This window comes from Pleurodeles waltl, chromosome 7, assembly GCF_031143425.1.
Source record: "Pleurodeles waltl isolate 20211129_DDA chromosome 7, aPleWal1.hap1.20221129, whole genome shotgun sequence".
Classification (NCBI taxonomy): Eukaryota; Metazoa; Chordata; class Amphibia; order Caudata; family Salamandridae; genus Pleurodeles; species Pleurodeles waltl.
The window spans coordinates 907694906-907720372 of NC_090446.1; the positions used below are offsets into that span (position 1 = coordinate 907694906).

At 43.7% G+C, this 25467-nt stretch overlaps 1 protein-coding gene across 4 annotated transcripts in view; it reads right to left on the reverse strand.

Annotated features, from left to right (window-relative positions):
• The window catches only part of CAMK2A (calcium/calmodulin dependent protein kinase II alpha), a 448541-nt gene that overhangs the window by 326029 nt on the left and 97045 nt on the right, over nt 1-25467 (reverse strand). For all 4 annotated transcript variants that reach the window (XM_069199537.1, XM_069199539.1, XM_069199538.1 and 1 more), the window contains exon 2: nt 21527-21621. In XM_069199537.1, the coding sequence (XP_069055638.1) occupies nt 21527-21621 (95 nt within the window). The remainder of the gene's footprint in view (nt 1-21526; nt 21622-25467) is intronic.

Below are 25467 nucleotides of genomic sequence, written 5' to 3' on the forward strand. Positions count from 1 at the left end.
GTGCCACTTACACGTATTGTATGCTATTCCACCATTAAGATTAATAACATTTTAGGATTTAAAGCATAACAGTCTGAACAAATTCTGGGACAACCCGTGGGAACATCCAGTCTGAGGAAGCGCAGTTTGCTTCCCTTAATGTCTGTAACTCATTTTAGAACAGGAGGATGATTAGCACATTGTGATTATAAATGTTCTTCCTTGTCACCTATTGGATAAGACAAGGGTGACATTTTTGACATCAGAATCCAAGTAAGGCACAAAACGCCTGAGATCTTTCAATCATTTAACGTAGCTGAAAGCAATTTGCCAATAGGCTAACGTAAATGAGAACTTGCCATGTTACTTAATATGCTACAGAATAGCTAAACTGATGGGCAAGAGGAAAATCTTTGGATCAGTAGATTAGGAGGATAAAAAAATAAACTGGACATGGATACCAAAAGTAGTGGCTAATAAAAACAAGTTGCCTGTGAGGAGTAAAATGGCAATGAGACAATCCATTAGAAAGGTGCTAAAAATGGAAAGAAAGCACCAAGAAACGTGGCGCCACTACTGCTCCAAGGCTAGTTAAAATATTTATCCCTGACGTACCCCAGAAAAAAAACAGAAAAGGGTATTAAACCCCTCCAGCAGCCACCACTATGCAGAAGCAAAACTTAAAGAAAGGAAAATAACATGAAACACTCATGAAGTCCCTCATTTTATCAGAATACAATCACAACCCAGAGCTTCACGAAATTTGAAAATGATTTTTCCAAAGTGCCTAAATTTAATTCCATACTTTCTAGTATGGTGTCTTCCTCTTCTCCAGCCTCAGAATGAACCCCTCTGGTCTGACCCTTGTGGTAAAAAAGTGGTGGGTGCCATAACCAATGTGTATGCTGCAGCAAACTTTGCTATAAAGACCGGTTCTTATGCGGCCTGAGCAGCCCAAACATTATTAAATGATTTCCAATCCTTATTTGACTGCCTCCAAGAGGGAGAAGCCTCTACAGCAATTCTGATAAACATGGAATTATAGTCAAATTTTGACTCTTCATGGCCATTATCAACAGCATCAGGAGCATCAGTCATGACAAGGAGACGTCTGTGGATGAAAATGTGGAATTTAGATTCTGCTCAATATTCAGTGGGTCACTGGCTGCCTTTCACAGGTCAGACATTCTTTGGTCTTGAACTAAATAATTTCATCTAAAATAATGGCAGTGGAGAAGAACATTTGTCATGCTTTCAAGATCTTTTCAGGAAAGAAGTGGTCCTTTAAAAAAAACTGGCACAGTCTGCATATCCGGCTGCTTGCCTCTTTTGTGGCTGAGACTGAAGACAATGGCTCCGTGTGGAGGGTGTGGTGGCAACCACAGTTGCCTCAGGTGCAAAATCCAAAGCCATGACTATCAAGACAAGGTGATTTGGGAAAGACTCCTGAACTAATATGAAAAATGTCAACGGCAAATCAAGAACGGATGGGTCCTTACAGTAGCAAGAAGTGGTTATTCCATAGAACTAAAAAAAATCCAAAACCTTTGCTTCAACTGTTGCTTACATCGACAGATGAACGTAAAAAAGACCACCTTCTAATTGGTGTTATGAACATTCTGAAAAGTGAGGCAATAGAGGAAATTCCTCTCCCACAAAGGACTCTTGGGGTGTATTCAATTGTATTCTTGGTTACGAAAGCATATAATATCTAATGCCCAGTTCTGGACTTACCATGGCTAAATCAGTTAATTCAAAATACCCCTCTCAAGATGACAATTCTTCAATAAATTATCCCATTGCTTCCATAAGGAGATTACCTTGGATCTACAAGATGCCTATTTTCATGTGCCCGTCTATTACAAAAATTCGGTCTCTGCTTCAGTTTGCTGCAGGACGACATCATTTCCAGTTCAGAGGTCTTCCCTCTTATCTCTCAACATCTCCAACAATCGTTCAAAGTTACTAGTTCCACTGCTGTTACATTTGGAAATGATTCAGGTACTGCCTTACCGGGATGACTGGCTAATTTTGTTCTCCTTCTTTTTCTAAATGAAGGACTTAAAGAGAGTTTCTCTAAATATCTCATCAGCCTGGATTTTGTCTTAAACCTAAAGAGGTGAATCTGGTACATAGCAAGCAAGACTCCTTATTGGGGACTCTGTTCGACTCAACAAAGGCTCAAGTATGCTTATCAGAGGCAAGAGTTCAAACTTTACAGAGAACATTAAGACTCCTTCTTTCTTGTCAGCAAGCTTCTGCCAGGATGTTCTTGAATGGAGAGGGGTTAATGGAAGCAACAACGGCAGTGGTTCCTTGGGCTCATCTCAATCTCAGGTTTATTCTTCACCACCTTCTAGCCTATTGGTCCCAGTCTCACTGGAATAGGAAGCCATGGTGCCATTATCACGTCTCTAATTCAAGATTTCGGTTGGCAGTTGAACAGGACAACCTCTTCAGAGGAGTACCCATGAATCCCCAATCCCTCTAATAGTGACTACCGAGGCAGATCTGTGGGGTTGGGTAGCAATTCCACCAATTGCCACATGGAATAATGTTTTCTCGCACACACACCAAATTAGTAAGTTGGTGAGCACCAGTGACATTTGGCATCCCTTAGGGCGATTATCGATTGATAGGAAGACATCTGTGAGATTTTTTCAATGCAGTAAGTTGCAGGCAATCATGCCCATTCGCTGTCAGAAGACAGCAGCTCGAGAAGAAAATCTATGTGAGCGGCGGCAAAATCAGCTCAAGCAGCTGTGCCTTCTGGTGTGCTGTGTGGTGCCATTGGCTCTGATTTTTCAGCATGGTAAATGCTCCTAGCACTAAATCACAGCGCGAGCAGCTCAATGTGCCTATTTCTACCCATTGGTTAAACTCTGCGGAATCTCATGAAGTTTCTTTGTAGCTCTGGGGAATTACATCGAGGTAAATTGAGTGACTAATGCCCTCCCCTGATTATTGCCTAGAGGTATAATAAAGTCAAGCTTGAGTGGTGGCTGTTCTTTCTTTTGTGTGGATGACAGGACTGATGTATGCCTTCCCTTCCATACTCCTTCCTCTATGCTGCTTCTGAGGATTCAGGAGGAGAGGGTGACAGTAATTCAGGAGCTCATGGTTTCCATCGATGATACAATTGGCAAATCAATGCTGCATTGACTTTTCTCTATATCCTCTTCAAATCAGGTTTCCTTTGTTTTCTTATGAGGCCTGACAAGTGTGAAAACTATTGGCCTGGACATTGAGAGGAGGGAGTTTCAGACAGGTAGCCATCTCCATTTAGTAATTCAGAATGCCGCCTACACTAGCTGTCAAAACATTGGGGTAATTTTGAGAGATGGAATTTGCTTATTAACCTGGGGCCCGATGTATGAGCATTGCAGATTGTGACTCGCAATTTGCATTTTTTTGCGAGTCTCAAATTGCAAGTTGCAATCTGTGATGTTCAACAGTGTCTGAGATACTGTTAGTGATTCCCAAATGGGTCACAAAGGACCTGCTTCGTTAATATTCATGAGGCAGGTCGCAATTTGAGACCCATTTTGGAATGGCTGCACTCACTGGGATAATGGCCTGCTAGAGTCAGCCGACCACCATGGCTGTGAGTCTTTTTTCAATAAAGCAGTTTTTTTTTAAATGCAGCACATTTTCTTTACAGGAAAATGGGATGCATTTCAAAAATGAAAAGTTTTCTTTTCAGTTTTTCAGAGCAGGCTGTGATCCCACATTTTGCTACCATTCACAAAGAGAAAGGGGTCCCATAGGGACCCATTGCCGTTTGCGAATGGCTTAACACCAATTTGAAATTGTTGTTAACTTCAATTGGTTTGCAACTGCATTCACAGTTACAAAACAATCAAACATGGGCCAGCAAGTCGCAATTAGGACCGGCCCCCCCTGGGAACTCCCCTTCTAATTGTGAATTTCAATCCCTATTTTGTGAGTCTGTAACAGGATGCCAACTCGCAAAATAGGGATGGTACATTGTACAAGGCCATTTTGCGGTCGCAAGCAGCGAAATTCACCTTTTGCGACCGCAAAATTGCTTTGTGCATGGGGCCCCTGGTGTCTTCATCTTGTGATCTGTTTAAGATATTGGAGTTTCTGGAAGAAGAGTTCTGTAAATGGTTAGCTCCAACAACATTGTCTTCTAAATGGGAAGTCATTAGAGGATTCAACGGATCTCTAACAGCCTTCTCTAAGATTTCTCCTCTTCTAAAGAGATTGCTTAAAGATGTTAGGCTCAAGAGACCAGTCAGTCCTCACTAGTTCCTCCTTGGTAGTTACCTACGGTTCTAAAGGGGCTTGCAGGGCCACTGTTTGAACCTTTAAAATTGTCAACTGAGCAGTGGTTGGCAGCGAAAGTAGTGTTCCTTGTTGCTAGCACAACAGGTAATAGAGACTATGGGAGTTAGGAGCCCTATTAGATTGTTATGCATTCGGATTCTTGCATGCTAGAGTTACTCTCAAGATGGATAGGGATCAACAAGTAGTTCTTCCACAGTATAAATCGGGAGAGAATGATAGAGTTCCCTGGGCTCTGGGTGTGAAAAGAACTCTTCTGATTTATTTGGATAGAAAAAAAGATTTCAGGAAATCCAATTCCCTTTTTTTTTTGGCTCAGCCAATAAGGGAAATAGAGCCATCTATGTGGACTCTTAATAGATGGGGTTTACAAAAGCCTACTCCTCCACGCACCTACTGTTCCCAGGGTGTTTTCAGAGAAGGTCTACAAAGAGGTTTGCAGCAACCTGGGCAGATGCAAATGGTGTTCCCCTAATTGAAATCTGCAGGGCTACAAAATAGTCCTAGATACTCTTTACCATTGCATATTTTCTACAGCAGAACGCTCTGGTGTTTGTAGATTTTCCATTGAGACATTGGGGAACTACAGAAAGATTTGCGTGTATATCCTCAAAGAGTAGGGATTGTTAAGGAGGGGACTGGTTTTGGGGTAATGGATAAATTACTCAAAACCATAGTCCTCACCGTCACAGTCACAATTCCCAGCCTCTCTCCCTAGCCTTCTTTATTCCTCAATGTATCTTTGAAACAAAGCACAGTAAATTGTGAGGCAGGGCTATTTCTCCATGAACCTGGAAAGGAAGGTGTTCACAACGAAGAGAGACTTAAGTAGATAGCGTATTCAGCGTGTTCTGTTGAGGGAGCAGGAGTATGGACTGTGATGGTGGACTACAGTTTTGGGCAATGAAGATCACCAGTAAGTAATGTACTCATTTGCAAAGCCCGACAGCCTTTGATGCACATGTAAGTGTATCCCACAGGATCACGCTGGCAAGCCGATATATTTAACCTCCCTAAAAGTATACCACGGTTCTCGAATAGCACTTTTCAGAAACAAACAAGGTCTTGATTTAGAACACCAAATTCTTCTCTCCTCTGATATTTCGATGTATGTCTATGCAACTCTTTCAATTTTTAGGGGGGCATAGAAATACGTCTACTTTCAGGAGGCACAGACAGACCAGAGAGTGGCTCAGTGTGATGCTCAGACCTATTTCTTCTCTTTGGCTTGCATCCTTAAGTGTGTCTGAGCACAGTGGTGTAATAAAACTGGAGGGGACCCACCTGCAAAGAACACAGAGGGGGCCCCCCTCGGGACTCACTCAGGCCAGGTGCTGTGTTGAGGAGGGCCCTTGTTACACCAATGTCCAACACCAATATTTGTTTATAAGATAACATATCTTTCATGCTTATTGCTGCTCTACACTCTAATTTCTGCTTTAAGTTCTATGTACTTAAGTTTCTCAGAGAAGCTGAGGTTCCAAACAACATCGATAAAGGTTTAGTTACTCAACAAAACAGTGAAGTGATAACAGTCACCAAATCCTTTGTTTTAAGTACCTGGGCCTGATTCAGCTACTCTGTAAGCCTCGCACAAAAATAACTCTCTCACATCCATAATTTTTCTTGCAAATGCTATCTTAGGAAAGTGTTGACCAGCCCTCGCCAGCCCTGTCTCACCGCAGCCACTGTGCCATTCGTTAGAACATAGCTGCCAATCAGGTTCGAGTAGCAGCAGTGTCCCTCCGCCAGGACTTCTGACCCAAAACTGATTTAGCTCCAGGCCGCTCGAATGTGCACTGGACTCAGTTCAGAAGTGGAGTCTCTGCGCGCAGGCCTCCAGCAGTGACGGCTGTTAGTGAGAGAAAGCTAGAATTATACAATTTGACAGCAGTTTAGGGCCGCCAGGGCCATCTATTCTGCTCGTTCCGTGCACTGCCTTTACACTGTGACCCCCACCGCTTTACTCTTGTAGCTTACATGTATCCCCTGCAGCTATGAAAGAGTCTGATGCGAAGAGCTTCAGCGCTTTGAAACATTACCTGATAGGTCAGAAAAGGCTCTGCACAACCTTATGGCTGCTTAGCTGAGCTACAGGAACGGCCCTATTCACAGAATTGGGCTGTTTCCGCCTATAAAAACGTGTTTTGGTATGTATTAATCCCAAATTGCAATTCGGTAATGTTACCAAACCGCAATCTGGAAATCCAATGCATACAGATTTGGTATTTGGAAGTGGTGTTTAAGGCGTCCCTTTTAAATACCAAATCAGAATTAAATGTATGAAAAATTTGTGACTGAAATGTGGTCTTCAGACATTCACACTTTACCACCAACTCATAGTTGGTGGGACAGCATTCGCAAATGGGAAGAGGTCTCCTTGGGAACCCTTCTCCTTTCAGAATGTTTCAAAAAATGTTTTTAAGAGTAGGAAGTGGTCCCACAGGCCACTGCGTACTCTTAAAAAATGGAAAATAAACTTTTCATTTCTTATTTTTAATCTCATCCCATTCTCCTTTAAGGAAAAGGTGCTGTATTTAAAAAATGATTGCTTTATTTAAAAGCAATCACAGACATGGGGGTCTTCTATAATGGCAGCGAATCCTAGTGGGAAATTGCATCCTACCTCATTAATATTTATGAGGTAGGTTTATTTGCGACCCACTACGAATCTCTAATGAGTCAGATATCACTTTTGTACATTGATAATAGCGATTACCAAATAGTGATTCACAAAAAAGTGCTATTTGGTAATCACTATTGCTAATTTCCGTATATCTAGCCCTAAATATCCTAATGGTTGGTTGCCACCCACAGTCAAAGGAATTTCTGGTCAGATGTACAAAATTATACGTTGCAAATAGTGGTTCAGATTACACACCAGTTATTTGTGACCTGTCTGTCATTTTGTGATCCAGTCTGTCTCTGACTTTGCAAGGCCTCCTATGCACGTTGCATAACAAAATCGACAGATATATGGGGCTCAGAAGGAGACTGCTGATGTGTGGAGTTTACTGCCAAACTCCCAGTTTTCATATGTGCAGTAACCAGAGGTGTAGCTTCAGGGGGGGCTGTTTGGGGTGTAGCACACCCAATAAATGTATTTTCTGATGAACAGTTGTGTACAGCAGCTTTCAGTTGGATATGGTGAGGTGTCTTTTGGATTTCACCAGTGACTTTTCCATTCACACACTGACAAACACACACACACTCTCATCTCTGTTTTGAAGGGGGCGTGGCCATGCTTCGGAACATGGCGCACGCTTAGCCGTCCGGCTCCGGAGGGGACGACAGCAAACTTCTTGGCAAGCGCGCCAGCCCGGGCCGTCCCTCACAGGAGTGCGGGCGCGGCAGTCCGGACGGGCGGGCGGAGCCGCTGAGACCTAGCCGCGGTCCCGGCGCGGGCTATCGACTGTGTCGGGCCGCCCAGCAGGGACAGGGGTCTGCGGCCCTGCCCCCTGGTTGACGCCGCGGCCCCGAGTAAAGATGCGGGCCACGCCCGGGACTGGGTGAGCGGCCCGCGTGCGGCGGCGATAGCGCCCGGGCTCTACCAACATTCTGAAGTGCCTGGGGAGCCTGGTAGTCGTGCTGGGACCTGGTGGATCCCAATATCAATAAGGACTTTTGATCTCTCGGGGCCGGCAGAGTGGGCGTGGTCCAGATCCCTTTGGACCCGGCCCAGACACATGGAATGGGGCCCTGGCGGCAAACGAAAGACCCAAGGTGACGTTATGGAGGCCACCCAAGGAACCGCTGAGGGGAGTATTGACCCCCGGTGTCCCTCTCGGGGGGAGCGCGGCTAGCAGAGAGTCCGCGACTGGCTACCGGACGTGCTAGAACGAGGAAGCTACTGGAGACCCGAGGACACTATTAACTCCTGACTGGAGATACCGGGCGCAATCATAAGAAGCACCATGGACATAGAGATGGTACCCAAGAGAGGGTGAGTGCATCGAGTGGGGAGATAATTAAGCTGCAGTGGTAGCGTGTGCTTGGCTCCGGTCGATGAAGTGGGGCCCAGTGAAAGAGAAGAGTACGCGGATGGCCTAGGGCGGGAGCAGGTGGCGGTCGCTCATGGTTGGCTAACGTAACCCCCTCCCCCACGGGGATTGGGTGCTGGAAACGGCCGGCGGAACGCCTGGGGCTCACCCTGGTACACTCGGGACCAGTGACTAAGACAGCTGAGGCCTAAATTAGTGGATAAATCAGAAACAGGCAGCACAAGCGCTTGGACCACATGTCGGGCCCCCTGGGGCACATCTCCCTGCCTGACCAATGTCCCCTAAGGGCCGACATAAGAACAAAGCCATGGACCCCCTGTCACCACCGGGGGACAATGAGACGACCATACAGAACCAGTCACAAGTCAAAGTGCAAGACACCCTAGACAAGATACTGGGAGCCATTGAGGACACCAAATCAACATTGCAACGCAACATCAATCAAGTGGCGATAGAGGTGGGCCTCCTGAGAGCTGATCACCATAAATTAGCCGACAGAGTTAAAGAAACGGAAACAATATTGGCTGATGTCGTGCCGAAACAAAAAGACGTGACAGCAGAGGTGACCTCCTTGGCTAGCAGAGTGGCAAAGCTTGAACAACGGGCTGAGGATGCAGAGGGTAGAAACAGGAGGAACAATGTGCGCGTAGTGGGCCTCCCCGAGGGGACCGAGGGAACGAACATGGTGGAATTCCTGGAAAAATGGCTAAGCACGGTTGTCGCACCGGGGTGCCTGACCCCCTTCTACGCACTGGAGCGAGCGCATCGTGTGCCGTCTAGACCACTGGCCCCTGGTAGGCCCCCGCGGGCTGTAATTGCTAAACTTCTGCATTATAGAGACAGAGACATCCTCCTACAGAAAGCCAGGGAAACGGGCCCGTTTAAAGTAGCCAACGGGGAAGTGACACTGTTTCCTGACTTCACTTTGGAAGTCCAGAACAAGCGCGCCTCTTTCCTGGCGATTAAAAGAGCCTTGCGAGACGAGGGGATACAGTACTCGCTGCTATATCCAGAAAGACTACGAGTGGTTGCGGAGGGAAAGACCACGTTCTTCCAAACCCCAGAGGAAGCATGGGAATGGCTCGAGAGGCATGGGTCACAGTCGGCTCGGCCTATGCACGAAAACCATGGTGCGGGTGGGACCCGCCAGGCCCCGAGGGGAAAGAGGCCCAGGGATCGCCCACGACTGACGCCAACGCGGACACAGAGGGAAACGGGCAAGAGGGAGGCCCTGGAGGCAGCAGCCCGAGTGGGTGGAGAAACGTCGCCCCAGGAGGGTTCTGAAGAAGAATCGGATGACACAATGGTATCCTCTGCCGATGGCTCCGGAAGCTCGACTTACACACCGAGGGTGACCCCGCAAACTGCTGATGAACTCGCATAGTTTTGACCTACGCTGGCGCCGAGCGACAAGACAAACTGAGTGGAAGAATGACCCCTCCGGGCCTGGCCGCCCCCCCTGACTTGACTCTCGCCTGTCAGATTTGGCTGGCGAGTATTGCAGTGATGTGTTTGAACAAGTTGCAATGTTGCACAATTTACTGGGCAACCTACAGTTTCGGAGGTGCCCTGGGGATGGGGAGTTGGGGTTTGCAGTTACGAGTTACATCGGCTATATGTGTGAAATGGATCGACCACAATGAAGGTACGAGCTTGCGGGGGGGTCAATCAGGGTCCCGGGCGCGCCTGGCTCACACTCAACAGGCTTTAAGAATAAGATGGCAGACCACAATATCATAACCTGGAATGAAAGGGGGATGGGTACACCAGCCAAGATACATAGAATTCTTTCCTTCCTAAGAGAAGGGGGGTACAGGTAGCTATGTTACAAGAGACCCACCTGGCGTCGGGAGAGGGAGAAAAGCTAAGACGGAGATGGAGGGGACAGGTGTTTGCCACAGAATATTCAGCTTATGCAAGAGGCGTCCTGATTTGGATTAGGGCGGGGGTCCCCCTGACGATTGATTCCTCCAACATAGATAAAGAGGGAAGGTTTGTCATACTGGAGGGGAAATTACATGGGCTCTCGTTGATTCTGAGTTGCATCTACGCCCCCAATCAGGACCAAACCTCATTTATGATGGGCCTATCTAGACACCTTACTCGTCAACGCATAGGGGAAGTACTAAAAGGAGGAGACTTTAACGCTGTGCTAGACATAGACATGGACAGGTCCACCCCCCCACTGCAGGGGGCAACATCAACCAAGACAGCACAAAGACTAGTTGAGTGGCTAGGCACCTGGGGACTGGTGGATGTCTGGCGGTTGCGGCACCCGACTGTCAGGGACTACTCGTTTTACACACTAGAATCGATAGGATGGTCTGCACTGCGGGATTGGCTCGAGGTGTGACCCACTCCGAATACCTTGCCCGTACAATATCGGATCATAATCCTCTATTACTGACATTGAGGGTGTCACAGGACAGACCCCCCATACCATCATGGAGAATGACCCCAGCGGCACTCGAGGACCAGGCATATAGGGAGGCGCTGCGATGCCACCTAACAGAACACATTGAAACTAATAAGGGATCCACCCCTTCCAGAGCCGTGGAATGGGAGACACTCAAAGTGGTGACGAGGGGTTACTGTCTTAGGCAGTCCATGGGGATAAGACGCACACTACAGAGGGAACTAAACGCTCTGGAGAAGGTCATTCATGAAGGGGAACTGAGACAGGGCCCTGCAGCGCAAGTAGATGAAGAGTACGAGCGCGCACGCAGAGAACACTCCCAAGTCGAAGAACGGCTTAGATGCCATAGCATGCAGAGGTACCTGACATCCCTACAGTCGGAAGAGGGGAGATCGGGTAAACTCTTGGCATGGCTGGTACGCCCGAATGGAGACAGCGAACCTATCACAAGCGTATTGGACAGAGGGGGAACTCGCAGACTCAGCCCAAGCTCCATTAATGATGCATTTAGAGATTATTACACGCACTTGTACAGGAAGCCTACCGGCCTGGGGACGGGAACACTTGACAATTTCCTGACCCGGATCCCCCTTCCGGTGCTGAACTTAGAAGACAGGGTCAGTCTAGGAGGGCCAGTGACCACGGAAGAGATAAGCGATGCAATAGCACAGCTGGCCCCTGGGAAGACCCCTGGCACAGATGGGCTTCCTATGGATTTTTATAAAAAGTATAAGTCCTTACTAGTCCCCAGATTGGTGGAGATGTACACGGAAGCGGCACAGAGTGGAGAACTACCATGCACACTACGTGAGGCATTGGTGGTGCCACTCCCCAAAACAACCAACAGGGAGGCATCAGTAGCTGACTTCCGCCCGCTATCAATGCTAAATAGCGACTTTAAGATCCTCAGCAAAATCATGGCCAACCGGCTGCTACCCCACATGCCCACACTGATACATGGTGACCAGAACGGTTTCATTCCTGGTCGCAGCACCTCCCTGAATCTTAGACAAATTTTTTCCATCTTACACATGCCCGACGAATCGAAGCCACCAGCTGGGACCCTATTGGCGGTGGACTTCGAGAAGGCCTTCTATTCAATCAGATGGGACTACCTGAGGGCGGCAATGTTAAAAATGGGCCTGGGGGAGTGCTGGGTCAGATGGGTGGACCTGTTATACTCATCCCCGCTAGCAAGGGTTAAGACGGGTAGGACAATCTCCAGTGCGTACCCGGTGCACCGTGGAACCAGACAGGGGTGCCCCCTATCCCCATTGTTGTTCGCTCTGGCGATAGAACCCCTAGCGGCCTGGGTACGTGGTGAAGGAGCGGGCAAGGGGATAGAATGGGGACCAACCGAGCACATTATCTCGCTATATGCAGATGATATACTGATCTACCTCAGAGATGGAAAGAGCGGTCTCCCTTGGGCCCTGGAGGTCCTAGAGGACTTCGGAGAGGTATCGGGATTACGTCTTAACCATGGCAAAACATATGTGTTTCCCTTGACGCCTGGTTACAGACGCCCTGCAGTATGCCCAACGGACTTGAAATAGGCCCCGCGGACCTTTAGGTACCTGGGGATTCAAATTTTCCACAAACTGGGAGACCTAAGAGAGGGTAACCTTGGCAAAGTGCTCCGATCCCTGCGGTCCTCGGTGGGGTTTTGGCGCTCTCTGAAACTGCCAGTGATGGCCAGAGTGGCACTGTCCAAGATGATCATGCTTCCCCGACTTCTCTACTATTTTGCCAACTTGCCACTGCTGATCCCCCAGGCATGGTTCCGCGAACCTGAATGCGTTGCTCAGAGAACTGATTTGGGACGATGGACGTAGACGAACTACACTCACGACTATCTGTAGGCCACCCCATACGGGAGGACTGGGAGCCCCTGATTTTGAGGCATACTACCTAGCATCCCAACTACAGTGGGTATCCGGCTGGCTGGCGGGTAGGGGCCAGCTGGATCTATGTACTGCCCAAGGAGTGACGGACACGGCATGGATTGCGGCATGCATGGCAAACAGGAAAATAACCCCCCCCCGGAATAATATAATGATAAAAGTTGCGATGGCATGCTGGAAAAGATGCACGAAAAGGGTGGGAGTGGGCCCTCCATACTCTCCAGCTTTACCACTGTCGGTGCTTGCCCTGGAATCCGGGGGGAAGAGTCCGGGAAATATGGGGCTTGGTCCTTGGTCGACAGCTGGAATAGAAACAGTGGGCGGGCTCTTCAAGGAAAGTGTAATGAGGGGATTTGCTGAACTAACGGAAGAGGGTGTTCCCCGGGGTCAATTTTTGCTCTATGGAAAGCTAGTACACACTCTTAAAGTTCACTGGGACACAATAAATGCGGAACCCGCTGCCCACGGGGTCCTGCACTTAGTGTTGACATCATGGGAGAAACCACATCTGATCGCCAAAATATACCGGGCCCAAGTTGAGGCAGCCTTAGACCCTTTACAGTCTTTGAGAGGTCGGTGGGAGAACATGATTGGGCGAGTGCTGTCTGACGCAGAGTGGAACAGAATACTGGCTTACCCCCGGGTGATCTCGCGTAACACGCGGTTAAGATACATCCAATACAATTATCTACATAGGACGTATCTCACACCCCACAGACTGTTCCGTATATATGGGGGGGCCCCTGGGACATGCCCGAGATGCGGGGGAGGAGAGGCGGATTTTGACCGCATGGTTTGGAGATGTCTAGTGATCCAATCTGGTTGGAGGGAAATATTGCCCATCCTATCTGAATTATTTGGGACGGAGTTGCGACTTACCCCTGAGCTGTGCTTACTGGGCCTCAGATCGGCTGCGCTATGCGGAAAGGTGAGGGGACGCTTCCTGGACCTATCCCTGGCCCTTTACAAGAGACTAATCTCGAGGGGCTGGAAGGCTTCAGGCCACCCTATGCTAACTGACTTGATAAGGGATATTTCAGCATGGTCCAGAGCTGAACTACAGGTCCTAAAAGCAGAAGAAGCCAGGGACATCCGCCGGGTTCCCATCGCCCCGGGATGGGAAGACTTAGTGACGAATTGGGATGGTATAATCAAGAGACGAACAAGCACAGTGGGAACAACAGGTGAAGTCTAACTCACACTGGGAAATGAACCAAGCGGGGAAAATTCATAAATAGACGCCCAGAACTGGTCCAAATCACAAATAGATCACACCGGGAGTAGGGATACGAAGTCAATTGACCCACTGGCTCCCACTCCACCATTAGAAGTAGCGAAAAGCGTGAGTGACCTACCGTCCCCTCTGCGCGCTGGTGCGCCCCGGGCTTGCCCCCCTCTCTCTCAAAAGTTGATATGCTATCGTACCTTAAATACTAACGACTACAAACTCCACCCACACAAAGCCGTAAAGTTGACCTCTTGTGGTCTTTATCTCCCTTCCTCCTCTCCCTTTTTTCACTCCTCCCAATATCAACGTCCATTTGATTTTTACACCCCCCCTTTTTTTATTTTATTTTTTTCTTCTCCTCTTTCTTCTCTCTCCTTGTCTTTTCCCTTTCCACTCCTCTTCCTCCCGCCCAAGTTATAGTTGAGAAGGGACTTAAGTTTAATGTTCGGTTATTAGTTCTACAACAATAGTGAAATGAAACAAGGAACGCACTATAACATGTAAAAGAGCACAATTTATTAAAACAAGAAGCAAAAATGTCAGCAGCATTAAAGCAACAAGCAACGAACCAAAAGTAATGTATATCACAAAAGCGAATTGTTAAAATGACATGTGTAAGAAATGCAAGATTATATCATGAACAAGCACACAAATGTAAAACAACAAAATGCTAATAAAATATATTTAAAAAAAAAAAAAAAATCTCTGTTTTGAAAGTCCTCAAGATGTTGGTTATTTTACAAAATACTGTGATTTCCATCACTTAGTACTCCTCCCAATCCATATTCCTCTCCTTTTCCACTGTCCCTTAAGTCCCTCTCATGCCTCTTAGTCTAGGTAACAAGGGTACAGAGTCACAAGTAATAGCTGTCACACCAGAGAATGCGTGTTTTTCAACAAGAGGTTTTGAAATGATGTACTTGAAGTTGTAGGCAGCTTTGACTTCCACGTTTTCTTTGGCAATCCAAGATGGCGAGCAATCTGGATACGATTGTGGGTTTCTTCAGTTCTATCATTTGTACTAAGCAAGGGGGCATAATTTGATTTTCTTTCTTGCTGATATTGGCAGCCTTGCTGGCCAAGAGGAATTACTTGGTACCATCACAAACTTTGAGTAGTGAATTGTCTTGATCAGAGCGAGCTAGACCTCACGGCCTTTACCATAGCAAGAATAAACCTAGAGGACACAACGATGCTAAAAAAGAGACGTCAGCATAGCATTTCAGTTTTATGCGCCTGCAAAAAATAATTTGAAAATCTAGAGCATATCTTACATGTTTGTCCTTGTGCAATGACATCTGGAATTATTTTCTCAGGAGAAAAAAATGCAACCCTGCAGATAATATATGAACAGTAAGTGACTGTCACCATGCTGTCAGACAAATTCCAAAGATTAGGGAAAATGCTGTGGTGGTTATTAAAGGCTTGCACAACCGTCTACAACAGCATTCCAGCATAAAAGCCTCTGTAATAACAACGTATCTAATAAAAGAATGACTTAAGAAGAGCTCATGACTCTATTGCTAAAGCATGGTGGACAAACAAAAGAGAAATGAAAAAATACTCCCACTCTGACAGGTTACTTTAAGTCCCCTGCTCTTGGGTTTCTTTATAATAAACGTGTTCATCTGTTAGTTTTCATTAAAGGCAATATCTCTGTCTACTAGATCTCACACCTACTTAAAGGCCATCTGGATCAACAGGGTAGAAAATTGTGAATGACAACAGCAAAGGCAAAAACACAACTCACATATCCTAATACTGCGTACTTAATTTATCTTCATCTTCCTACCTCCATTCTAACTTTTAGCTCCTCTATTCTCTAATTTGGCCATGGATAACAAATAATTATTTATTTACGCAATTATTCATGTGTAAAAGAGAACAAATGATAAAGAAATGAGCATTTTAGTTTTGTATATTTTTTTGTTTCACACACACACACACATAAATAGCTTCACTGAAACAAGGGTGAAAATCGCAGTGTAGTTAGATATTGAAAGGATATAAGAAGTTAGAACTAACATTTCAAAATGGAAAAAACATTGCAATTTGCCAGTTATACATTAATGAAGTAAATATAACTTGTGCCCCATCGTACACTGCTTATGATCTCACATATTACATCACCCATGACATGTTAAATGACATAATTGATGGCATCATGGATGACATCTCAAATGACAGTATTGATGGCATAACTGATGACATCATCCAGTCATTCTGAAAGCATCCTATAGGGTTTGTGGACTTGAAGTCATCCAACCGCTACATCTGTGTCACATTTTTTATCACCAATTAAGTTATCACGGACATAACCTTTGACCGCATGCTCGACATATAGCATTTCTGTTAAGTTACCCACATTGTGTGGATGGTATACTCTTTATACCCACCCAACAAACAAAAGGCATCTCACAGACATTAATGAGATCGCCTCCTTTTTAAAACTAGAACGCCTTTCAGAAAGGATTTTGTACTCTGTTCACCTTAACAGGATCACCCTCTAAATGACATTGCATGACCCGCACATCAAGAGGTTGATAGGTATGCCTTTGCCCTCGATAAGACACCTTCTCCCAAGTCATAAGGAAAACCCTCCATAGTTTAGTAATATACACTTACACTTCCACATTCCTGAGATGAGGAAAATTACACATAACTGTACCACACCAGTATAAGATATACCACCTCTAACTGGGTCATCCCTATGTTTTACATTATTCAACAATCTGCATTACCTCACAATCTTCAGCAAAGTTCTGGAAAAACATTCACACCTTTAAAATGTCCTTCTTACACCGAATCTGTCTTTAGTATTGTATTAAAAACTATCTAACATGTACAAGTGCCCAGAAATCCAATTGTGGATAATCTTTTGGCAATAGAGACTTTGACATTAAGCCACAACCTACTTATAGGTTGGGAAGGTGTGGGTCCTTCTCAAGTAACAAGTCCACCTCCTTCTGTCCACTGGGAACCAAGTGTCCAATTGTAGAACTTGACTGTCTAAGGGTAGCCAGAAAGAGCAGTCCAAGGCCTATTCTAGGGAGGTGGCGTGGTCTAGATCCCAGTCCACAACCATGTAACAAACAACACCTAACAAATCATTGTACAGTAAGTGCTTTTACATATAGAAATGCAAAATACTTTATTACTGAATACTATGCATTTCACACCCCGAGTGAGCCCTGAACCCCATAACCACCATACCCCACACGTTTACCAGACACAATACAACGGGGTGTTTTTATCAAAAGTCAGGCCCACTGGCTTTGTTACAGTGTCACCACATTAATGAAAGCAGAAATATGTTATAACAAGCCAGTACAACACCATTAAAATTCCTAAGTGTGGTGCCATCATACAATGACATTTATTAGGGCACGTGATGTTTCCCTGCTAACCTTGAAATTGTTAATACAGCATTTCAAAACATTTTAATTACCTTTGCTAAAACGTGTATTGATTCACTGTTAACTTTGTCACTGTCAATAAGGCAGTTCAATTTCAACAAAATGCATGCATTAATTTTTCTTCTACTTTCAATATACTGAAATCACATCTTTAGGAACCCCAACTGGGACCCCAGACTCAAGAGCCTTCAAACAAAACCTCAAGCTATAGGAACACTTGAAGTAAGTCCAATCACCTCCCAGGGTCATCATTTTGACCCTCAGGAGACTTAGGGTGACATTTCTGGTTGACTCAAGTTTGGACCCTTGATGGTGGGGGGTCTTTGAGCATCCTTTTCACCACCAAAAGCTTAAAAATGTCCTTCTAAAATAAATGTTCTTTAGACCAATATTCAGAGTTCATAAAGCAATGGTCTAATTTTTAAAAGTCTGGCCAGGGTGTTCTTGATCACTATATTGAGTTTATGTATATGTAACAAATAAACAATATGTTTAACACTTTTTTCACATTTGCATAATTCTTGCAGAGGGCAGATACCCCTTGATAGAAGTGATTTTCCTGCTACATTATGAATACCTTGTGGTGGGTTATGTAATAAGGTTAATTAATATGCTACAATGCATAATAGTTCAGAAAGGGCTAAAGATCCACTGTGGATCATCATGGTAATTGTTAACTGGCCTTCTATGAACCTTCATTTATTTTAATTATTTACTTACGTTTTTTATATATAGAAAAGTGGTTATCAAACCCTCTGGGGTCTCACCACCCTGCACACATGTTTTCAGTTTATAAGCTGCATGTCTATGGTATTGATTGATTAGATGTTTTAATTTTTATAGTTTTAAACACCATTGCAAGACTGTATTAGAATTTTCATATGCTTTGGTGAAAACCCTAAATCAAATAAGCTCGAAGAATATTGCTTCTCTGAAAGTTCCACTCACAATAATAATCCTTAATAAGCTTGCAGACCGAAAATGTTTTTCACACAGTGGAGTGGCTTCTTTGCATTTCCATGACATTTTTCAGGACACTATTGAAGGCATATTATATTCACTAAGAAATAATGATTCCCAGAAATAGGACTCCTCAATATTTATTTTTTCTTATAATCTCCAACACAATAATTACAAGAAATAATTATACAGGGGAGGATCTACACAAAGACCTTTGGTGAGGTTGGCACTGTACACCATGCCCTTGTTGCCTAAATTAGAAAAGAGATAGGGCTCTGGAAAATCAGAAAGGAGTACGTAGGATATTATATGAACCTCAAAAAAGGCCTCAAAAGGGTATAAAATGTAAGAACAGATGGGCCAAAAGTAGTTTCGGTCATGTATGGCTATAAACACCCCCAAAATGTAAGGATTTAGCTAAAGTGAATTACAACAACATTCTGAAGAAAACCAAAGAGGAGCTGGTCCGGTGGAAAAAATATGAAATGCTTCTACAGGGTAGTAAAAGCACAAAAACATACGATATTAACTAAAGTGCTTTTTTTTTGTTTCTCGGGCACTCCCTCTGTATTTCAGAAAGCCATGTATGTTCCAGTTTCATTCAGTATGATTTTCCTTGTCTGGATTCCAAGGAACCCAGGAAAACATTGTGCCACCCAAAATTAAAGAGTCCATGGGCTTTAAAAAACAGGATTATTAACCGGCTACAGCATTGCACAGGCTCCAACTATTTACATACTGGTTGTTAGGTCCAGATCATCTGTAGCAAGAGTACTTGTAATTTTGTTTCAGATTTTACCTAACAATACGAATCAGACATCAAATATCACGACAATTGTTAAAAGTTCTGAGGAGCTGATAACAGAGGTGGGAGTCTAATAAAAACGCTTTAACAAGTCTGCACTGGATCATACTTTCATCAAACCTGCAGAAACCAATTAGTTTATTTTAGAAATCTGTAGTAACCCCTTACAGAGAAAAGTGAAACATAGTCAGACGGACATATGTGTTTGTTTCTGATGCATATCTCGGGGACTTTGGCACACATTACAACACCCTATCCTATTGGTGAAAAGGTTTGCAAAGGGAGGTTTGTTAAACTGTGGGAAATTAAGTAAATAGTGGTAGGCCCTGAGCAGATGTCAAACAGATTCATGTAGCATTTTCCTCTTCATCATAGTTTTCCTATTACACTATAATTTAGTAATGTACTTGATGAACATAGGACATGATGGGCAACCTAGGAAAGTGCTACATTTATTAAATGGACATTTTGTCAATTTGAAGAAAATATTGGCACCTTTCTTTGACTATGGGCCTCATTACGACCCTGGCGGTCTCCGCAGTGGCGGTGTCACCGCCGACGGGCCGGCGGTGAATACCGCCAAATTAGGAGAAGCACTCGCTGTTTTTCGGCACTGGCGGCTTCGGCGATCTTTGGAAAAGAGCGTCGAAGTCGTGATGAGAGCCTATGTGAAGTGAAGGGGAATGAATTCACGAAGACACGTACTCTTTCTTCTTAGTTTATTAGCATCAGATAGGCAGCGAAGACACGTCTCCGAAAAGGGGCACAGAGAGCAGCAACTGCCGCATCGAGGACACAGAACAGCGTGACATCATATCAATGATGTCACACCGTTCTATGCCTCCGCGAGGACGTAATACAAAGCAGTCACCACATCTATCCTCCCCTTTTTTTTTTTTTTTTTTCAATTAATTCAAATGACATAAATGAAACAACGCAAGAGATAAATTACACAACAAAAATAAATAAATTATGACATAACAAAACCTCGAAATTTCTTTGGTGTTTGACAAGTTCTGGTGCTTTTCCTACATTTGTGTTCTCCATTAATGCCTGGTGTAAATTCACTGCCAGTGATAGAGACATCAGAATAATCTTGTGCAACAGGATCCAAAGGTATGCGAGAATTGTTCCACCAGCTTCCATCAGCCAGCCTGAAGGAGAACGAATAGCGTTGAAAGCCAAATTAGCACGTCGTGGATTTCCCCCTCGTCGCCAATGAAGTGAAGGGGAATGAATTCACGAAGACACGTACTCTTTCTTCTTAGTTTATTAGCATCAGATAGGCAGCGAAGACACGTCTCCGAAAAGGGGCACAGAGAGCAGCAACTGCCGCATCGAGGACACAGAACAGCGTGACATCATATCAATGATGTCACACCGTTCTATGCCTCCGCGAGGACGTAATACAAAGCAGTCACCACACTATGTTTTTGGAGAGCTTTGTTTATAGGGACTAACATTCAAGATTGCATACGTAGAAATTGAAAGCTGTACAATTAACATTCTGTACCTACCATTGAAAACGCTGGAGGGATGAGGAGCAAGGGTGGTTTGGGCGTTTGGACAGGCACATCTTGTTTTTGAACTTATAACGTATATTTGAATAGATAACATACATACCATTTTTATTGGAAGGTGGGGGCTTTCACGAACTGCCTGAATTGTCCACTCTCTTCTTTAAACCTGAAATGGTTCCTTCATTCTGCAGCTAACTGAGAAAGGCTCCCTTCTTCAACAGGGATTGTTTTTAAACGAGGGTTTCAAACGTTAGTACTGTGCGTTCTCATTGACAGGCAATGTTAAGACTGCATGACTGAGATGAGATGACTGAGCTGACGAGTATGAGTATCAGTACTTTATCTCTCTGCTGCATGTAATATCTCTTTCAGAGGTGTCTTGGGATTCCTTCCGAAGGTATATTTTAAATCACCTGTATCCGGTTTGCAAAACTATCCCCAACACTTTGCCGCTGCTTAGCATTAACACGTGTTAAAGCTGATGTCTAAAGCACCAGCTTTCATTTAAAAGATTTTGAAAGCTTGAAGGTAATTGGGAACATGGTAAAACAAGGAGAGACATCATAGTATTGTAGAATCCTTGCGTTAACAGCAGATTTTACTCTGTAAACCTATACCAATATTCTAAAAAGTACTCCAAAGAAAATATAGAGAGTAAAGTGAATCCATTAGAGTACCTCCTGATGTGACTAGAACTCTGCTATGTTTAGCGCAATGTCACTGGCAGCACCATGTCACGAAGGAATGCTGTATGACTGATTCACATCATCTGAAGAGAGTCTTACTGTAAAAATTGCAATTTTTATTCATATGATGTACTACCTATCAAGTTAAAAAGTTGTATTCCTCTCATTGGATTTTGCACAAGTATTGTTTATGGTTGTCTTAAAAAACAAGATCCTATCAACTTCTAAATTAAACACAAACATTTAAGACTTTATAAAAAGAAGAGTTTGTCGGTGCTCTGTTGAGCCTGTGTTCTTTCCTACCTCTGGCAGTTAGCTTCTTTGTATTAATGATCTTGGCAGCATATTCTTGGGCCGACAGAACTTTCACACATCGACGCACGATGGAGAATGCGCCCCTGAAAACAAGAGAATGCGAAACATAAATGTAGCTTTTAGTGTGACATTTGAGTCAGTGCCTGAAAAAGAGTCAGAATGATTACGTTGCCCATGCCATGATCTCTAGCTTTCTTAAAAATCTTTTTCAAACACTTCAGAGCATTAATACCAAAACTCTATACCTCTGTGCAGTGGGTCCATCCGGTGATAAAGGCAGATTGGATTTTCCAACCTCACAATTCGATTTCAGTTGCAGTTGGCTTTGATTCACCTTTTCCCCCAACTCAATTACTGGGTGACTCTTACAAATAGAGACACAGGATGGGTGGTGACCACCTTATAACCCGTTATTAGTTCTTGTGGTGTTGACTGCCACCATAAGAAGCAGCCATCCTCTCACTGCAGCGGCTAACCACCTTCCATCTAACGCCCCCTTAAAGTACCACACCTATCTTTTAATTCTAGAAAAGAGCGCACACATACACACAGCAAGAAAAGTGAATATAACAAAAAGTGAGGAAAGCAAAGTTAAAGCGTACACTGTGAAACAAGGTGAAACCCCGATACAATGTTCCTCCCCCTTTATTAAAAATGTAAAACTTCCTTTGAAACATTCAGGTAAAACGATACTAAGTCATGTTCTTTAATAATCGGTCCCATTATTAGCGCACCTGGCATCACTCTCCCGCAGCATTCTTTTGTAGCTAGTCTCAGTATCATCACATGAAACACCAGCTTCATCTCCACTCCACCACAGTTTCCAGTAGTGTTGCTATCTTCGTGCGTAAAGGAAATGTGCGTCAAATTATCATCCCTGACAAGTCAAACCTACCTTCTGGTACAACAACTTGTGCCTTATAATCTCTAGGATTCTCAATCATGCCTCCGTTACCATCACTCGAATTAAATGACTGCCTGTCTCATAATTTTATTTCGGATTCTCACCTATAGTTTTCCCTGAATTTTCTGTAGTCTAACTACCTTGTTCAGACTCCACCGACCTTTAACCTTTATGAGTGCAACATTTCTGACATCTGTAACCACAAGTTATGACTGTGTAAACATGAATCTCCCTTGCTGATGCATCTTGGCTTCTTTATAATAACACAATCACAAACTTTCACTCTCTTTTCTTTAACCTTGTTTTTGCAATCATGACAGCCTGCCAGTCCTTTAATAATACAAAAGGTGCCACACCGGTTGTTATTTGTTGGGCTTTTAGATTACTCTAACTTTTCTTCTGTACATACGTCTCGGCATCCAAATTGGATAGTAGGGATGTTTGTATGGGCCCTGAGCTCCAGGAGGCCCTCTCACCAGCACACAGTCATGCACCCTGCACTGGTCAGCACTCTGCATGTGCTCTTGATTGGGTCAGAGGGGGCTAATGGTTCTCTCAATGTACTTTGCAAGGGGGCTCCTATAAGTTTTGTTACGTTATCGTCTTGATAAGTCTGTTTGTCCTTTCCGCCAACCTGTTGCATTGAGGTGAATACAAAGCAACACTGAACTGTGCAGTTTCCAAATTACCCAGAACATTTCTCATTTTATCAGAAACTAATTGAGCACTGTTGTAAAAAACAAACCAGCGGTAATATCCATAGAGATACTTCTTTCAAATGAATTGTAAGTCTATTCAGAATAATAATGAATTGTTACAATCAAGTAGCCCATGTGATCAGGCAAACACCTAAATGGTGATGAAAAATAAAAGGGAATATTTTCAAAAGGTTTGTATAGCAAAGGGAAAGTATTCATAGAAGTCTTGGCAACCACACAATGTTTATCAAATAAAAGAAGCTCTCTAAAATAATTCACAAAAGACTCAACTTAACTGTCCTTGCATGGCCATAAGTAACGTACTAAATATTTTTCTGATGCCGTGACAGCTAAATGACTTTCATTAGTGCACTGTATCAATTTAACTTTGTGTGGCTCTGTTGGTACAAGAGTACAAATGTTCATCACAATGTAACCTACCTTGCTTAGTTCTACAGATACTTGACTGCACCTCTCTATTGTCCTTAGTTCATCCTTCTATAATGTACTTCACAGAAATGTACAATAGTTCATGGTTAATGGCACCTGTGCTTTCTTTGTTGGTATCCAACAAGTCAACAATATACTCATCAGTGAATACATCATTCTCTTCATTTTCTGAGGCATGCAAAGGTGATATAGACAAGCAATTCAGCCTTACACTCTTCCTAGTGTATATATACTTCTTCAAATGTAAACTCATATAGCTTGGTGATTAACTGAACAAGCCTGTCTTGAAGATGCTTTCCCTATGCCCTATTCTCCCATGATATAAACAAGAGGTTTCTGGTCTGTGTACATCACAAATTTGATTACCCTAAGATATGCTTTAAGGGTCAGCATGGGCCCCACCCCACAATTTAATGCTTCAGTTTTGATGGTTCTATGATGCACTTCTGCACCCTTCAGCTTGTTCAACAGAAAAACAAGTGTCATCTCCTTGTCACACACTCTGTGACATAGCACCACTCCTAATCCAATCACACTGGAACCACTGTTACATAGTATTTTTTCCAGCCACTAATGGTCCTAGAACAGGCATATTTGCTATTCATTTCTTGATCTCACCAAAAGCTTTCTCTTCTGTACTGCCTCATATATATTGTATTGTCCCTAAGCATTTTCTAAAAGTTCTGTTATTATGGCATACCCACATATGAAACAGGTATAGTATTAAGTCAGACCAATAAAAAAGCGTAAAGATTCTTTGTCACTCTGCCTTGGTGCATCTACAGTCTTATCTGAATCATCTTTACTTGATTCATTGCATGGGGAAGCAATGGGCAAGATAATCTACCTTAACCACACTTAACTTGCATTTGTGTTGCTGATGGTCATTCCACAATCCTTCTGAATGGATAACTCTTTACAAATGGGTTCATTATTCTCTGTAAAAAATATTATATCTTCCTGGAATGCCTGTACATCGTTTTTTCTTGAAATAACACATTGATTCAACCATTCATGTTTAATGCTGACACGAGCTCAAATATGAATTACACTCCATACAGAGTATTAAAGGTGGTATGTGCATTGCAATCCTCTGTAAATTCTATTTGGTGATATGTCACATGAAAATCAATTGTACTAAAAATGTTCATATTTCCAAACTGTGCCAGAATTTCTGTATTTTGGGCAACAGGTGACAGTTGACAGTTTAAAGATTATAGATCAACACATAATCTTATGTCCCCCATTTTCTTGTGTGCTATCACAACACTTGAAATCAACCCTGAAGAATCTACTGGTGCAATAATCCCATCAGCGCACATTTTATCCAACAAAACTTTCAATCTGTTCCAATCACTTAATGGCACATTCCTCACTTTCTATGCTGTCGGTGTAGCATTCTTCGCTACAACATTTTGACAGTAAAACCCATTACACAACCAACTCTGTCTTCAAATACATCCTTGTATTTGGAAAGAGTGTTTTTTTTTTTTAACTTTCTGATTTTGATCAACTAAAATGACTCAATTTGCCCACTCTTTAATTAAGCTAACCAAGTTCTTCATTCCTGCTTCCAGATCTATATCTATTCTGCTTCAATAACAACAATGCAAGACATCTCTTCCTCTTATCGCTACATGGTTAACTCTTACTTTAAATTCTAAGCTGGGCTAAAAAAAAAACATAATTTTTATATCACAATCACCAAAGTATTTGGGGTTAACATCAGTGGGTGTTAACGCTTTACCTTTCCAAAGTATATCATAGGTTCAGTGAGCAATCATCCATTTGGCTAACTTCCACCTGACCAAATTGAACACTTCAAAAACGTCCTTTAATAGACAAAACAATCTTATTCCCATCTACAGATAAGGGTA